Below are 17,071 nucleotides of genomic sequence, written 5' to 3' on the forward strand. Positions count from 1 at the left end.
GCAGTCCTTTAATGTACTTCCTTTTCTTAAAGCACTTTTCTGTCTTCTGCTCACAGCAGCTGCTGCAAGGCAATGGTTCATGCCTGCATGCATATATTTAGTATTCATATCAAAAACAAGTTGGTGAAAAAAGCATTAAGGAATAATTCAGCTGAAATTCAATATTTAACACAAGTAACAACATTTTCACTAGTTAACTGTTAAATGATTACCAAAACTTATACAGCAATGTGTTAAACTACTGTGTTAGTGGAAAAAGTAATGTGTCTACAGTAACAGCTTATTCAGTAATGCTTTACCCCCAAACACTGACTCTACCCTATTGTGTTGAAGGGGGCAGAGGAAGAAAAAAAAATCCCAACACACAATATCACATCACAATAAACAAACCATGAGCTGTGCGTGAGCGGCACACAAAAGAATTATGCATATGGCATCACACTCTTGCAGACGGTGTTTAACTGACTGAAAGGAGGGAAATATGGCCGTAATGACGAATAGATTGCTACTGTCACTGCTCACAACCTGTCTAATAGTTATTTGGCACTTAACAAAACAATATTGGCTGTTTACTGTGAAGCTGTATTAGAAAATGGAAGAAGAGTTATATATACACATGCAGAGTTGGGCAATATGGAAACAAAACAAAAAAAACGAATAAAAGTCACTGCAATCACTACGAGGTGATTGCTGTGTAGTGTTAACTAAACAAAAGTGTCTGCTATGTTTCACAGTATGAAGAGAAACCAATGATTTTAGCACAGTGATAGACAATAAGTAATTGCCATATTGCCCAGACAGGTTTAGAGTGAAAAGTTCCAAGATGGAGCTTAGATGTTAGCCTTCGCAGGGTTAGCCACAGCATGTTCAATGGCATACTGTTATTAGAATAATACAAAAAGGATGGTATAATGGTAAAATATAAATGATTTTAATGGTATAATAGTAAAAATGGGTATCCTGCAAGTGTACTCTTCTGTTTTATCTTCTTTAAAGCCCCTTCTCTCTGTGTGGATCTATATGGGTTTAGATTAAGATGAAGTGGCACTGAAAATCTGTGTTGTATTCGTGACATCTACATAAAGGGAGTATGAAGGCAAGAACTGCATTACTTTTCACTATATTCTAGTCATGATGTAATTGGCAGCTACTAAGTTAAAGGACCAAACTGGTGTTTTATTTTCTACAGATCGCATTTTACCCATAAAGACCCCTCTCAGTGAACACCACACCCATCTTCATGTTGTCTAAATTTATCATTGTGAGGTAACGCTACTTAAAAGCATGGGATAAAATAATGAGAATTGTCCATGTCTCTGAAACATTCAGAATATTTCTGGAAAAACAAAACAAAAAACAATCTCTATCAATGGGCTGATGATGATGTGGATCTGTTAATCTAGTAATCAAGAAGTGCGCTGTTCTGGATGTTTATCAGAAATATAAACTGTTTCACTGTTCACTCTAGAGTGCCCATCTGAAGATGTTCATGCTGTAAGGAAATAAAAACACCAGAATGATCCTTTAATGATCATCTCTTTCGCCAAGATACTTCAATCCAAATGGTTCAGTTAGCAGTGGTTTCCAAGAATACATTCAGATCCACAAGTGAAGATATTTGCATAGAACACCTTTCAGTAGCACTTTGACTAAAGCAATAGGTGAGATTTGTTAGACTTTATAACTTCTTTAGGTATATGGCTCCATCTACCTACAATAGCAGCTAAGAATCCTCTAATGAAAAAAAAAAAAAAAATTGTAGGCTCAAATTAAGCAGGAACACTAAAGCTGCTTAGCCATGAACTTGTCGGGTCACGCGTTCTCAGATAGATCTTGTATGTGTCCACTTTTGCAAGCACTCACCACTCCAGGTTGTATTACCTAGAGTTGAGATGAACGTAACTTTGTAAGTTGAAATACAGATTGTTCTCCGAGTGTTCATCACTTAAACAACTACAGCTGTAAGTTGCATGGAGACTGAGTGTAGTGGCCTCTCCTTTCAAGCATTCCCTCTACTGAATGCTACGCTAAAATTAGACTAAGAAAATAAAGAAAGTGTGATACAACAGCAATTAAATGTTGTTAGTAAATGGATTGAAAGACACATGGTGAACAAAATAAATAACCCTGATGAAAATAAGGTCCCATTCAGTTGTGAGGTTACAGATTGACCAGAAAACATTGGCACACAGTAGCTTTGACTTCTGGGGACTTCTTATGAAGTCAGACAAAACTCTGGAAAGTTGTCTTTTGTTTCTTTAGAAATTGGTGTACATCCATTGTCTTTTTGGTCTCAGAAAGTTGTAAAAATTCCGGAGCTTTGATGAGAAAATACTGCATTAATGATGAAAACATATTAAAACTTGTTTTCCCCTTCACCATTTATATCAGTTGGCAAGAGCGCTTGAAATCGGTGCCCTACAACACAATGTGTACTGCTCTTCTTTCCGTCATCCTTTCAAATGAAGTTATTCCCTCCATTGCTGATGAGCTTCCCTTTCTTGAGTCTCTTCAGCAGACAGGAGGCGATGCCTAAAGCGCCACCCTTCAAAAAGCGAACAAAGTTGTCTCCCACCAGAGGGCCCATGGCAAACAGACCTGGCTCCTTGGTACACTCAAAAGTGTAGGGATGGATGTCAATGGGGTTCTGCTTGCAGGAGACGGGTTTTGTTGGATCCTGACCCAGGTACTGACCCTGCCCCTTCAAGAAAAACAAGTTTGGGTTTGTCCCGATCAGCACTAAGGCCATGGAGATCTTGAATGCCTTGAGGGAGTTGTTCCCCTGCAGCAGACACTTCATGTCAGACTGGAAGGACACCACACAGTGTTCAGGGAAACTGGTGTAGTCAGGGAACAGGCTGACACACTCATTACCAGCTATGGTGCCTGCGGCAAGTTGAGGCTTTGGGCACATTTTGGCACATACTGAAGAGGCCATACTAACTGCCTGGGGTCTGTTTGAAGCAGATGAGGTGGCCATGTTTGCGTATGTCTGAGAACACATCATGTTGTAGACTTTGTGGTACTCAGGATACAGGGTTTTGGGCAGCTGTTTGAAGATGAGGTCTGGGTCGTCTACGCTCTTACGAAAAACATGCAGCACTCTAATATTGCTGTTACAAGCGCACAGAACTGCATCTGCAGCACTTAAACCAGCACCCACGATTAAAACTGGATCAGAGTTCATATCCAGTTTTCTCCGGCTTATGGCCAAACCCAGGTCTGAGATGCTGTGAAATACAAAAGGTAGGTCCTCCCCCTCTACACCTAATCGAACTGGTGAATCAGATGCACCAGTGGCCAGAACAACATTCTCAGCAAACAGAGAGAAGGGGACATGAGTGTCGTTCTGCACCTGCTGGTATCCCCTTACTTCCCAGAGAGCCCCCCCCCCTCCATTGTTTAGACACTCAACTCCATTTCCCTCAAAGCCTTCATGCCCACCATCTCCCACCCCTCCATCTCCTTGATCAGTGTGGCCATTTTCCAGACCTTCTCCCTCATGCCCCCGGCAGAGTTTCTGGACAGAGGTCACATACGTGTTGTCAACAAAATTCTTTTGGAGGCCCTTTAGCTTCACATAGTTACGATAATAGGATGAGATCTCCTCTGGGGTGGCTCTGTCACTGGTTACGTCCCTAGAGAGAAGAGAGATGATGAGGAAAGCACAGAATTAAACTGAGACTTGAGCCCTGTCCTTAATGTCCTCTCTCAGTACCTGCGTTTCCCATTAGTCAAGTCTCTGTAGTTAACCCCAGGAAGCTCCATCCAGATGCCAAGACTAATAGTCAGCATGGAGCCTTCCATTGCCTGAGGAGAGAAGACAAGGGTAAAGGAAAATGCAATGTCAGAGAATGACAAAAACGAAGTGATTGAATATAGATCATTAAAGGGTGTGGCAGACTGAACCTTGTAGCTTACATGCCAAGCACCTCCAGGTGTTGCTCTCCCCAGCACCAGATGTGGAATGTGCTGCTGCTTGTCCCTCCTCCATTGAAGGACAGGTGGGAACTCATAGCCAAAGTCAGCATTGGGGTGCAGTAGTGTGTCAAAAAGCACAGCCACTGGGTTCCTTGACCTCCCCTCAAGACCTTCACTCAGATATTCCAGGTCCTGCAGGAATGTAAGTCCTTATCAAGACATACTTATGTTACTGTGATAATGCCTACATATGCAAGGAATTCGTCTATGTTTTTACCTGTTCAGTGATGGGTAGATGCTTAGTCTCCTGCAGTTTCCTGTAGAGTATCGGGTTTGGGTGGACAGTTGCTGTATCTAGGTAGGGCTTGTATCCACTCAGCAGATAGGACAGACAAATACCTGATGGCCCATTGCCTAAAGACAAACCCAGGTTTGGGGAATGATGGATTAGCATCACATAGAAGCACACTACATTATGCTTTTCAGATTTCGAAATGTGTCCATGATATTAAACCATTAAAGGTCAGGAGGTCATGTGCAAAACACTTACCTATGATTACCACAGGGACAGTGGGTGGGTGCTCTTGTGGCAGAGTGGTCTCTTCCAGAAGAGGCATGGCTGCAGCCTGGGCCAGAGCCAGCACTGAGGAGGAATGATAGAAATGTGAAGAAAGTTCCAGACAAGTCTGTCGCCATCCATTTGATACCCAACTAAAAGCAGAGGCCCACTGGTGCTATGTGTTTTGTGCCCCCACTCCATGTTTCTAGGTCAAATTATTTGAACAGGTTCAAACTGGCTTGCTGTCTTTGTGTCTGCCAGTGTTGTCGTCTCGTGTTAGCTTAGATCCTGTCTCCATCCACCATCATCAGCTGACTCAAACACTGAACAGGGGAAAAACTTTTATTCATCCTGTTATTGTGCTCCCACACACAGCCGTGACCCTCCCTGTCTGTCTGGGGCTTCACACACGTGGAAACACCCCGCCACAACACAACGTGCCTCTATCTTTTTTCTTTGCCATCCCGCCAACGTCCACACACCCCCCGTCCTATCAAACATGGCCCGCGGCAAGGCTAGCCTCTGTTAACCCCGGTGCCGCTTCCCAAACAAAGGGGAGTTCTAATCAGATTTATGTAGGCTTGGGTCTGTTGTGAAACGTTGTGGTTGAGCATGTGTAGTGTGTGTTTGTGTGTTACGCGACAGTGCCATTGTGTGCCCGCCGGGCAGCAAATCCCCCCTGATCACTCCTCCGAGTGGGCCCTAATCCCACTGGGCCTGTTTATGTCTTTACCTCCCCTTTCAACAGCAGCAGGGTGAGAATGTGGTCCTGGCATGCTGACAGACCAAACCATCAGAGCTCCTCCTCCTCTCATACCCACCAGCCACCCACTACCACCACCACCACCACCACCACCACCACAGACACTCCCGCCAAAACATTACCTACTGTCCACAACGAACTGTGCCCACTTGCCCCAGTTTCGTATTAACCAAAACACTGCCCACACCGCCTTTTTGTTACATCCCAAAACTCTGGCTCCCTTCCCTTAAAACTCCCATGTCTCCCTGCTGCCAATACAGTCCCCCTCATTTCACGGGCACTGCTCTCTACCTCCCTCCCTCCCTCCCTCCCTCCCTCCCTCCCCCTGTCTGACCTGTGTCTGTAGGCAAACCAGTTGTCTTTGGCTGTTGGCTTGTTTACCCTTTTCAGTGAAAGCAATAGGATTCTACACATTGCCTTCCCCTGTTTAGAGAATGTCGTACCGCCAGTTGGTACATTCATACTGGCATTTCCATTACAAAACCCCACAGTGTTTACAGTCAAAATGTTGGGGGGCACTTAACTTTCCTCTATGTAATTTAAGATTATAGGGTTATTTGTCAACTTTTTCACTAGTAAAATAAAGGACCGGTCAATATTATCTCACTAGCTGAGAAAACAGAAGTATGTAGTTCAGTAAGGAAGTTCATTCCTGACCTTGGAAACAGTAGATTGTGTATGACAAAATCCCAATTTAAAGGTCAAATTACTGCCTTTTTGGAGCTCTCAACTGCAGCTCACATCTCAATCAGCAAATGGAATAAGATTCTACAATTCCAGAGCAGTATGTAATGTCTGGTCAGGATGATTAGGTTGTTACTCAGTCCCCTAAAAATGCTAATGTCTGCCAGCTTTCAGCCTTGACAGGTGTAAATACATGATGCAACAACAGTGCTGTGCTGTAGTTGCATCATGTGCTGACTGCACCTGATTCACAATACTATTTTATGTTACAGATTATTGATTATTAATTGATTTTAGATTATTGTGACAAAGCTAAGAGTGAACTGTGTGCTTTATTTCCTGTATCTTTGACATTTGATTAAACTTATTTCAGCACTAAAGTTGAAAATAGTACCAATCATCCAAACTGCTTCATCTTAGAGGAAAACAATGAATTGGATATAAATGCGGGGAAACCTTGAGAGTAAAAAACGATACATACACATCTAAAATGACATATTAAATAATGACAATAATAACAATATATATTGGTGGACTTCATTTGTGGTCCGTTGTACAGTCTACCTGCCCTTTCATGCGCGGACATGTGCGCGTTTTGCGCCGTGTGTGGAGAGGACGGAGCATACTTTTCTAGAACACAGTGTACTGAGTATTGTGGGCTATGCATTGAAAACAATTGACACTAAATGTTAAACTCTGATTTTCTGACAGCTTGAAAGGTGTGTTTGGTTTTAACAGGCCTACAGCCTCATCTATGCAACGTGGGCTAAATATGCACAGAGCAGCCTGCGGGTTGGCTACACAATTAGGTTAACTTTAAAGCACTAGATGTGCATTTCTTTGTGGACTTTTCTGCAGCGCAAGCTACTGGCGCAACAGCACGATGGAGCAGTTGGCCCACATCTACCTCATGGACCCGCAGCCTCAAACCTCCCACTGCCCTCCTGACTCCTGAGTAAGCAGCGGTCTTTGCAGTCTGCGTCCAATAAGGCACAAGGAGCACATGCGACAGAGGCTGTGTCACCATCATTGCATAATTTAGGTCAAATACACACTCACGGTGATCCGCAACACTCGGTCAAGAACAGGATCTCTTACCGCGTTATGATGTGTCTCTGTATCTCCCAGTCGCGTCCTGTTATCACGACCCACGGCAGCGTTTCTAACCGTATAAATAGGCAGACACCGGTGGGAGGACCTATCCAACTGTCCGGGGTCTTGCATGAGATAATAAGCCAGCCTCTCTATCGTCATCACTCGCGCACACACGCACTTACCTCCGTGCGGTTAAATCCGCGCAGACCTGGTTTATTCAGGTCTGATCAGACTGTAAATGTCGTCTGGGGGGTCGGTCTTCTCTGTTTCCAGAATGGTGTGTGTGTGCGCGCGTGTGTGTGTGAGAGAGAGAGAGAGAGAGAGAGAGAGACAGGGAGAAACCGGGTCCTGCGTTTGCCTTTGTCGTCACATGCGCATCTCTGCACCGGCAGGCGTTCGCAGAGGAAGAAGAAGATCAGCATCCTCACAGCGCCGCCGACACTCTGCTGTTCACTGAGTGGGCTTCAAGTGACCCACAGGTTTATTTTTAACAAATGCATTTCTCAGATCTAAGTAATGCTCAGGACAGCCCGATGCTGTACACTGTTGTCTTCTGGCCATATGGAGACAAACAAGCAAAGCCCTGTTTGAGGCTCTTATAGGATGTGATATTTATATCTCACGATGTGGGATGTGAGTGTTGGACAGTATTAACAAAAGAATTGTGGTCTTCTCAAAAACCTCTGGTAGTGAGGCTGAAGCTGAAACACGTCCTGGGAGTAGAGAGATGGCTCTCCAGGGAGGAGAGGGTTTATCATCTGTATAAGTGATAGATTTCCTTTGTACAAATGGAATATTTGGCCTGATGGTGGTGTTGCCTTTTAATGCAGTAGGCTGCTTGTCAGTTGTACTAACTTAAAGAGATAATGAATATACAGTGCATTTGCAGATAACTGCCACACCATAAAACCCATTATATTGAATATTGAATACTAAATATTGAATATGAGCTTGCCAACACAGCTGCTATGTCAACCAGGTAATAATGAGGCAAAAGAGTGACTGAAGAGAAAATGTTATCCACCAATGGTAAGATTCAGAAATGAGTAGAAAATATGAATGGTCTGTTGCTAGAAATACCAGTGAGTTTAAAATAGTTTTAGTGGCTGCATTGTTCAGTTGCTGGACTCAAAATGCAGTTGTCTAACTTGAACCTATTTTAAAAGTTGCACTTTCCTTTCTTTGGTGGGTAGCTCATAGCTTATGTTTAAGATATTAGCCAATGGACAGTTTATCTTAGGATTCATCATCATAAGTATTCACGAAATAACTGTTTGTTTATTAGCCTATAAAAAAAATCTTACCCGCACCAGCAGCATGTGTGATGCATCGGCAGGATCCCAGCAGCTGTCACTCAGCCCTGCGGAGTCCCGCCTCTTCACGTCATGATCCAATGAGCTGAGAGAAACCACCACTTCCGGTCCTTCATACAAACACATGCGAACTGGCAGCTAGCTCTGAAAACAATTCATAAAGTGACCACAAACGCCGCCGAAGATGGTCCAATTTAGTAGAATCTGCTTCCGGAAGGTAAGTACTGCAGACCCAACCTTAATGTAATTTAATTAATAGTTTACGAACAATTGCAATGGTGACATTGACTGGTAAGCTAACTGTTAGCTAGCTGGGTGACAGGCTCTTGCTAACTACTGTCAAAACATCAACCTTGACAAACTGTGATCTCTTGTCATAATGTCTGTACGCTAGACACCTGCGATTGTGTTCAACGATGAGTTTGCAGCCTTATGTCATGTTAAATGTCTAACTGTATTGAAGACGAGGTTATACTTTGTTTTTAAAGCATGAAAACTCATTCTTGGCTTTGGAAATAGTAGTAGGAATCCTAACTTAAGGTCAGGTTACTGTACTAGCTATGAAAGTCTGGTCTGGTGGTCTTACAGGCTCTGTTGTTAAATATATGATGTATCCCCACTGATTTATGTGGCTTAACTCAACACATCTCTGACTACACAGAAGTTTTATTTTGAACTGCTAACTAAAGAAAATCTAGCTTTCTTCATAGAGGGCCATTATTGCCACATGTCAATAAATGTTGTTTGTAAAACTTCAAACATTTTAGTGGTTTTGATTACTCACTGTCCCTAAAGTTATGGCTGCATTTTAAGCCTCATCGCTGTAACGTGTCTCTCCTGTCTCCTGCAGTATGGAAACTTTGTGGATAACCTCCGTCTGTATGTCCGTGGTGGCGCAGGGGGTATGGGTTTACCCCGTTTTGGGGGACAGGGAGGGAATGGGGGAAATGTTTGGGTGGTGGCTGCAAAGAACATGACATTAAAAAGGATCAAGGACAAGTACCCCCAGAAGCACTTTGTAGGAGGAACAGGAGCCAACAGCAGGTTTGTTCCCACAAATACCACCTGAAGTTTCCTTTTGAATGCCAAGTCAGAATATCTGTCCACCAATCACCGATATCAGTCAGTGATTTATGTTTGTCAAAGGTGTGTTTGAATTTCGTTTGTCAACAGTGTCCGAGCACTGAAAGGAGAGAGCGGGGAGGACAAGGAGATCTTGGTTCCTGTTGGCATCACAGTCACTTCTGATGATGGAAAAATACTTGGTATATTATTATTATTTGCATGGTCAGCAGTCAGCAATGCATTGTATTCATACTGTAACTGTTTCAACACAAACTCAACATGGAGGTGTCATTTGGAATATAAGCAAAAGATGGACATGAGGTCGTACGTTTACGGGGTTTAGTACATATTTTGTGGCATAAACTGTAGAGTATCAGTAATCAAATAAGAGTGGAATAGCCAACTGACGCTGCAGTAAAAATTTGGCCTCACAGGTTTTTTTTTTCCAACCATTCTCCTTCCAAGGTGAACTGAATACTGAGAATGATCGTCTGATGGTGGCTAAAGGAGGATCCGGAGGCTCCATGTACTCTGAGTTCAAGCCCAGTAAGGGCAAGGCCAAACACATAAGGCTGGACCTCAAACTCATCGCTGACATGGGTCTTGTCGGGTGAGAGCAAAAACACGCAGGAACATGTTGGCTTATTTCAGCTGAGACTCGAATATTTCTGTGAATGTCTGATTTTTGTGTGTTGATTCACCATCAGCTTCCCAAATGCAGGAAAGTCCTCTCTCCTGACAGCCATTTCTAATGCCACACCTCAGATTGCCAGCTATGCTTGTGAGTACACAATATGAAACACATTTGTGTATTTTTACTTCTGTCTGAGTTGAATAATTCTTCGAGTCAGTGTGCTGTGATCTTTTTTTTCTAAAGCTTTGTTTTATTTCAGTTACAACTATGAAGCCAGAGATTGGCAAACTGATGTACAAAGATCACAAGCAGGTAGGGGAGTGCATATTGTCTTCTAACAGCTCATTGAATTAGCTTCATTTAGTGGTTTCCCTCATTGACTGGAGGTGTTCTTCTCATTTTGTATTTTTTTGGGGTAGATTTCTGTTGCTGATCTCCCAGGCCTGATTGAGGGGGCTCACATGAACAAAGGAATGGGCCACAAGTTCCTAAAACACGTGGAGAGGACCAAGCAGCTGCTGTTTGTGGTGAGTAGTGGAAGTGACAGACCCTACATGCATGTTTGAATGTGGTCAAAATAACCAGCTGAAAATTGTGATGATGATAATGATGAAGTTTAATGTGTCTGGCTGCAGGTAGATGTTTGCGGCTTCCAGCTGGCAAGTAAAACACAGTTTAGGTCAGCCTTTGATGCTGTTCAACTTCTCACCAAGGTGAGGCTGATAATATGAAAGACTTTTTGTTGTTCTTACCGTTCGTCTCTTTGACTTCACCTTCTTCTTTATCCTCCTCCTCCCCCTCTTACTGTGGCCTCAAGGAGTTGGAGTTGTACAAAGAGGAGCTTGTATTGAAGCCAGCTTTACTGGTGGTGAATAAGATGGACCTGCCTGACGCTGAGGACATGCTAGCCGAGCTGATGGAGCAACTACAAAACCCAGATGGTAAATCTGATGGATTTCTTTTCTCTATTTCTTCATTAGCTTTTGTAATTTTCAAATTCAGTTGCTGCAAGTGAATGAAATGTTTCTCAATATTATTTCTCTAATGCTGCTAAGATGTGAAGTATGTGCCAATTAGAAGTAAAGTGTCATTCAGGAGTGAAGAATGGATTTCAACAGCAAATGCAAAAGCAGACTTGAAAATACAACATTGTAGCTCAAAACATCATGTGACTGTAAAAATGGTTATCACCATCAAGTTGAATGCTGCGCAAAAGTCCTGTGTCACAATGTACAACAAGCATCTGGAAAGAGTTGCAGTCCGGATGTCTGATGAGGATGATGATGGAGTTGCTCATCCGCTGTGACCACACCTACAGGCAGCACGATTTACTCAGATTTCATCGAATTTGGCCCACAGTACCAGTGGTGGGGCCACCAGGCTGTGGGCTGGGACATCAGTAAATGCATTAACGAAGTTTAAAAAAAAAGAAAGGCAGGAAGGAAGAAAAAAGAAGCAGGGTTGAAATTTTACCTCCCGGTTGAACGTTTAAATTTGGTGCCAAGTCATACATCATTAAGAAGCTCTCGGCAAAAAAACCTCAAATAAATCAGAATTTCAGATTCATCTGGCTTCTGTTTTCTGTATAAATGTATAACACGAGTAAACTACTTCTAGGACACAAAAACAATTTTAGTGGAAAAATCTGTTTTAAATGCTAAAACATGCTAAATGCTATCCAATACTGTAATGCATCTGAATTCTTTTTTTATGTGAGGATTGTTGTGTAGCTGCCTCTTTGAGTTCTTCAGTGATACAGAGATAGGGTCAGTGGGCAGTTAGCCTCCAACCAATTTAGATGAAAATAGGGAAAAAGAGTTAGAATTGGCACCAATGGCAGCAATAAAACATGACATTTAAATGTCAATAACACAAAAAAATCCATCCAGCATTAAACATGCACACAAAGAATCACAACCATTTGTGTTGCCTGTAGCATGTTAACAGGACAATAATACATACTGGGCTTTAGTTATTTACTTATTCTGTTGGTGTTTTTCCTCCCTGCAGAGTTCTGTGAGGCGTTGCCTGCTGACATGATACCAAAGAACTACATGGCCTTCAGACACGTGATTCCCGTCTCTGCCTCCACTGGGTTTGGTATCGACCGTTTGAAAAGCTGCATCCGAGAATCGCTTGATGAAAATGCAGAAATGGAAACTAAACACATCCATCAAGAAAGACTGCAGGCACTGAGGAAGCACTCACAGCTGCAGTTGTGACAGATACGGACAGCACGTCACACATTTCAGTGGAACTGACAGCGAACGGAGACAGATGGGTCTCACTGTCTGCCAAAAAAAAAACTAGTTGAACTTAAATGGCAGGTACTGTAAACACCATCTACTGAGGAAACCCCTGTGAGGCTGGGTGGTGTCAGTGCAGACCTGGAGTTACCGAGGATCATCACAGCTCCTCCAGTGTTACAAGGCTTCACGAGTTCAGCTGAAGTTGAAACGTGCTTTGAAAAGGCGCTTGTTTGGTTGGAGGCTGTATCAAAATCTAAGATGCAGTGACAGTATTCAGTAATTACACGTTGTAAAAAGACAGAAGAAAACTGGCTCATACCAGTTCTGCTAAATATTTGATCTGTGCATCTCAAGTGCTATATTGTAATATGAAGCAATTCCAGTATACCTGCTGTGTTTCATTTCCTCTACGAGTTAGAGTAAGTTATTAGAAATGTCAGCAAAGACAGATGTGTTGATGAAAGTTTTATTTTATATTAAATATATTACAATACTGAATGATTAAGAGGGAAAAAATATGGGATTGATTTTTGCATTATCAGTCTGTACAGCATACAGGCAAAAAAAAAAAAAAGAAAGACAGCAACTGCAGTATTTAGATTTGAAGTAGTACATGTGGGGTTTTCAAGGTTCCTGCAGCAGAGTGCTGATGTGTCTGGCAGGATGGGACCACATGGTTGAGAACTGGGTGGTTGGTATGCTCCAGTACATGAATACATTCAAGTCTCTGGCCAGACAGAGACATACAGCTCATCTGTTTGGATGTGTCGGTCCAATCGTCTGCGCAGGCGGATACAGCAGATATGTTTGGTAGATTGACAGCTGTGTACAATCACAGAAATGACTGCAGCCTGCATGGTCCCATCCTCAGCGGAGAGTCCTCAGGATGTCATACAGTGCAGCGTGCAGAACAAATGTCTCGCTGTTGCACAGTATTATGATGTTAAAAATATTTCTCAAATGCTCTGAGATAGTGCTCTCCACAGCCATGGCTGAGCGGGCCGCTAGACACTGATCAATACAATACAAGAAAGTTCTGGTCGAAGGCAAATCATGAGCCCGTACAGATGTCATTTACAACATTATGTGTTTCCAAAACCTTTTATGACACAGATTAGCACATGCCAGAGGAACGACCACTCCTGTTGGCCCCAGGACAAATGTGTTTAAAAAAAACCTCAACATGTCTCCATTCAAACTCATCAACACACATAATTACAATAATGCACTTAATTACTGTTTGAATTGTTGCTGTACATAATGCTGAGAAAAAAGTGAACATTACAAAGGTACTTAATAAAAAAGATACTAGTAGCAATATTAGTCCAATAGTGTGAAGATCATATTACCTATACAGTCCTAATGCATACATGAATTACAAATGAGTGCCCACACCGGAACAAAAACAGTAAAATGACAAACAGGAGGCCTTAAGACAACAATTTCTACACAAGGCAGAGAAATGAGTTGTAACTGTACAAAGAATTTGCCTTTGGGGGATTGATATGGGAATAGTTTCCAAAAGAATCCACCTTCCACAGCTACACTGGCATCAGCTGAAGCACAGAAACTCCACTCTCAGTCACTTCCAAACCCTGTGACTTCCTGCCGTGAGCTGTCCTGACGATGCTGACTAGCGGCGTAGTCTGGTACACAGGCCCATTTAGACAACAGCAAATGGGCGATGATGGGGAAATAGTCTTTCAGCGACATGCTCGTTTCCTGTTATGGTCTCAAACAGCCTACCAGAGAAATAATTTGATAACGACTGTCATGCTGTTGGTCTTCACAAGCTCGAACAGCAAGCACTGTACAGCATAGTTAATCATTTACAAGGCTAAATATCTCAATCATCACAGCTAAATCCAAAATGCACATTTTAAATCACGTTTCCCACATTCTCGCCCAATGAGGACATCGACCACACTATCGACCTCTTATTCTCACGTTCATCTGAGTGACTTCATCTCTCAAACATCCAAATGTAGAATCAGGGGAAATTAAATACATATTATTATTATGAATTGGAAATTTCCACGAGTGAAACGTGGTCTATAACTACACCAAACACATCCCATTCATTTCACTCAGGGATGGCACATAAAACTATTTCAATCTTCCTAAATAATACTCATCAACCGCCGCTTCAGCAGCATTATTAATGTGCCACAATCAACCTCTTTATCAATACTTCCTCAGTCCTGACTGGATGTCTGTGTATTTCTCCCAGAGATGGATGAAACCAGTGCCAAGATAATATATATTAAAAAAAACCCACACTTTTACATTCTGCTGTGGATGGAGAAAGCTATATAGGTCACAGTCACACAGGAAAAAAAGTCAAGGAGGAAAAAAAAAAGAGGACAAAAAATAGAAACAGACAGAAGAACGAGTGCGGGGTCGTCTCTACACTTATCTACAGAAATCCGCTTCTGTCTACAACACAACACGACAGGAAGAGGAGAGAAGAGACGTCCCTCTCTATCAAAATAAAAGCAGGAACATACTCTGTGTGTATTTTACTCTACATATTTACACACATACACACATACACACACACACATACAAACAAACTGAGGGGAGGGGAGGGAGAGCAGGGAGGGGTCGGGTCGGGTCCATGTCATGGGTCAGGGGCTATAACTGGTGATACAATATGGGTTACCTATAGTGGAGAGAAAGCGTCTAAGCCTGCAGTAGGTACAAAATCACTGCCCCCTTGCATGCTTTCCTTCCAGCTCAGACAACTGTTCTTCTCATCTTCTCAGTAGGAGGAGGTTGCTGATAAACAGGGTTGTCTCATGCATACAGAGTTGGAAAGTTTCTACAGTGATTCACGTGCGTCAAAATGATCCAAGAAATCCAGCGATGCAGTAGTGTGATACGATGACCTGCTCCTGGCTCCACGGCTCCTCGTTAGAGAGGAGCTGCAGACAACTGAAGGGGACAGTGGCGTTGGAGTGAGTGTGGCGAGAGCTAAGGAGGATGTGTTGAGGTTTGAGGTGGGGGTGACGGGTGAGGGGAGTGAGGGGTGAGGGGTGGGAATGGCGGGGGTTTCCAGTCCCACAGGTGAGGCCTGAGCAGACGGGAACAGCTCAGCCTGAGCTCCAGCTGGTCTGGAGTGGATGTGGAGCTGGTTTCTCCGTGTCGTCTTGTAGAGATCCACTGAATGACGCTGTCTGGCAGGACAGCCTCGGAGATGCTTGTTCACACTTACTCACACACACCTTTTGCCTGTTTGCACTCCAGTGGGGGGGGGGCGCTCTCTCTCTCTCTTGCTCTTTAATCACTTTGAGTCAATTTTGTTTTCATTTTTGTGTTTTTCATTCATAGAAAAGGAGAGACAAGTGTAGTTCCTTAAGGTCCTTTGCAGAGTGGGTAATGCGGCTGTTATATTGACGTCTCCCACAGCTGAGGAGATGAGGAGAGGGGAAAAGCACAGAAAAGAGGACAGGATGATGGAAGAGAAAATGAAAGAAAAAGACTTTAATATTTGTCACAGTTCACTTCTGGTCAGTCACTTTCTATTTACTTAGTCAGGTCTGTCTTTGTGCTAAGGCTGGGCTTTCTGTGATGGCATCATGCTCTTATCCTGAATTCAGACTACATGATAACAACCCATAATGCCCAGCCTGAGAGATGAAGTGTGCTGGGAGCAAAAATGAATCACAGTGTAAGAAAACGCAGCATCATTTGCAGCAACCTTCTGTGACCTAGTTTGACAACTTTTATGATGTGTTCTGTGACGCTGGCCCAGAAAACATGGTGAAATTAAAGAGACATGATGTTATGGCCTATAACCATTAGATTAACCATAGGTTAGAGGCATTAGAGCCAGTTAAGCAAACACGTATGCTGACCACTCACAGCCCACCTTCACTGCTGAGTTCACTTTCATTCATGAACCTTCACTGTTGGTGCTGTCAGGTAGAAGAGGGAAGTCAATACCTGGCATCTACAAATCACCTACAGGCCTCACACAAGTCATGAAAAAAATGCTATGATTGGCTGGGTTCCAATGTATAGTCCACCTTGTCTCATGGCCAAATCATGGCAACTATTCATGACTCTATAATCACCTAATCTGACACAGTGACCATGTCAAAAGATATAATGCAAGACAGAGAACTGATATTTCTGTCAGCACCCAGCTCATGCTACAGATCCAGGTTCAGATTCAGCCACATCCTTTTCCAAAATTCATGCTCCAGCTGGTCTGCAGCTCAGTGTGGGGCAAGAGATTTCATTCCTAATCACTTTGTACATTAAGATACTCAGTGTTCATAATGACCTCCGCCAAAATGGCCAAATCAGTGCTAAATGATGTAACGTGTTTCTGAATGATACTTGCCCTGGCGCTCTGCCTGTTGGCTTTCCTCTGGTCATCTGGGAGCGGGGGCATGGGGTAGGGGTATCTCCTGCTGGATGCAATGGATCCTGTAGAGGAAGTGGGAGACTTGGCGGGGGATAGTGTCCTGAGGAAAAGAGGAAGGGACATGATTAAAATATTGCCTCTTACGTTTTGGTTGGTGTAGGATTAAGTTGGCCAAAGACACAGATGGATAAATGAGGTGAGATTCAGGAAGCTGAGCTAATGTTGGATCTGTGACTTTGGCCAACATCCTCCTTGAGCTGCTCTAATTATTCAGTTTTCACCATCCTACAGAGAGAGGTTGATCTTAAAAGCTCTTACTGCTTTCACAAAAAGCACAGAGACGGGCAGAAAAAAAAAAAAGAGTGACCATAGCTCAGCTTTTAGGGGCAACCTCTGCACACAGCAGTTCACAGTTC

The 17,071-nt window shown here is 43.1% G+C and overlaps 3 protein-coding genes across 4 annotated transcripts in view; 1 reads left to right on the forward strand and 2 right to left on the reverse strand.

Annotated features, from left to right (window-relative positions):
• Positions 1 to 996: 996 nt before the first annotated feature.
• osgin2 (oxidative stress induced growth inhibitor family member 2) lies at positions 997 to 7,442 on the reverse strand. 2 transcript variants are annotated; one of them, XM_070966288.1, is made up of 6 exons: positions 7,205 to 7,442; positions 4,472 to 4,564; positions 4,199 to 4,335; positions 3,922 to 4,113; positions 3,719 to 3,810; positions 997 to 3,638 (listed from the first exon to the last, which is right to left on the reverse strand). In XM_070966288.1, the coding sequence occupies exons 2-6, from the start codon at positions 4,536 to 4,538 to the stop codon at positions 2,459 to 2,461; spliced, it is 1,668 nt and encodes a 555-aa protein (XP_070822389.1). In that variant the 5' UTR covers positions 4,539 to 4,564; positions 7,205 to 7,442; the 3' UTR covers positions 997 to 2,458. The 2 variants fall into 2 exon arrangements, with proteins under 2 accessions (XP_070822389.1, XP_070822388.1); XM_070966287.1 differs by having other exon boundaries at positions 7,026 to 7,384.
• On the forward strand, positions 7,355 to 12,788 carry gtpbp10 (GTP-binding protein 10 (putative)). Its single transcript, XM_070966289.1, has 10 exons — positions 7,355 to 8,552; positions 9,186 to 9,379; positions 9,509 to 9,600; positions 9,866 to 10,010; positions 10,108 to 10,181; positions 10,294 to 10,346; positions 10,454 to 10,561; positions 10,670 to 10,747; positions 10,852 to 10,975; positions 12,045 to 12,788. The coding sequence occupies exons 1-10, from the start codon at positions 8,520 to 8,522 to the stop codon at positions 12,254 to 12,256; spliced, it is 1,113 nt and encodes a 370-aa protein (XP_070822390.1). The 5' UTR covers positions 7,355 to 8,519; the 3' UTR covers positions 12,257 to 12,788.
• adam22 (ADAM metallopeptidase domain 22) overlaps positions 12,736 to 17,071 on the reverse strand; it is a 62,634-nt gene continuing 58,298 nt past the window's right edge. Inside the window, exons 30-31 of the mRNA XM_070966285.1 lie at positions 16,632 to 16,755; positions 12,736 to 15,691 (exon numbers count right to left, since the gene is read on the reverse strand). Of these exons, the coding sequence (XP_070822386.1) occupies positions 15,671 to 15,691; positions 16,632 to 16,755 (145 nt within the window). The 3' untranslated portion in view covers positions 12,736 to 15,670. The remainder of the gene's footprint in view (positions 15,692 to 16,631; positions 16,756 to 17,071) is intronic.

Source organism: Chaetodon trifascialis, chromosome 7 (genome assembly GCF_039877785.1).
Source record: "Chaetodon trifascialis isolate fChaTrf1 chromosome 7, fChaTrf1.hap1, whole genome shotgun sequence".
NCBI classification, from domain to species: domain Eukaryota; kingdom Metazoa; phylum Chordata; class Actinopteri; order Chaetodontiformes; family Chaetodontidae; genus Chaetodon; species Chaetodon trifascialis.

Excerpts from the sequence above, each read along its gene's own strand:
- gtpbp10 (XM_070966289.1), top strand. The coding sequence starts at position 8,520 with ATGGTCCAATTTAGTAGAATCTGCTTCCGGAAG. Across the intron at positions 10,011-10,107 it reads GCTGACATGGGTCTTGTCGG|CTTCCCAAATGCAGGAAAGT; the intron begins GTGAGAGCAAAA and ends ATTCACCATCAG. Across the intron at positions 10,748-10,851 it reads CTGTTCAACTTCTCACCAAG|GAGTTGGAGTTGTACAAAGA; the intron begins GTGAGGCTGATA and ends TGTGGCCTCAAG.
- osgin2 (XM_070966288.1), bottom strand. The coding sequence starts at position 4,538 with ATGCCTCTTCTGGAAGAGACCACTCTGCCACAAGAGCACCCACCCACT. Across the intron at positions 4,114-4,198 it reads ATCTACCCATCACTGAACAG|GACCTGGAATATCTGAGTGA; the intron begins GTAAAAACATAG and ends ACATTCCTGCAG. Across the intron at positions 3,639-3,718 it reads TTGACTAATGGGAAACGCAG|GGACGTAACCAGTGACAGAG; the intron begins GTACTGAGAGAG and ends TCTTCTCTCTAG.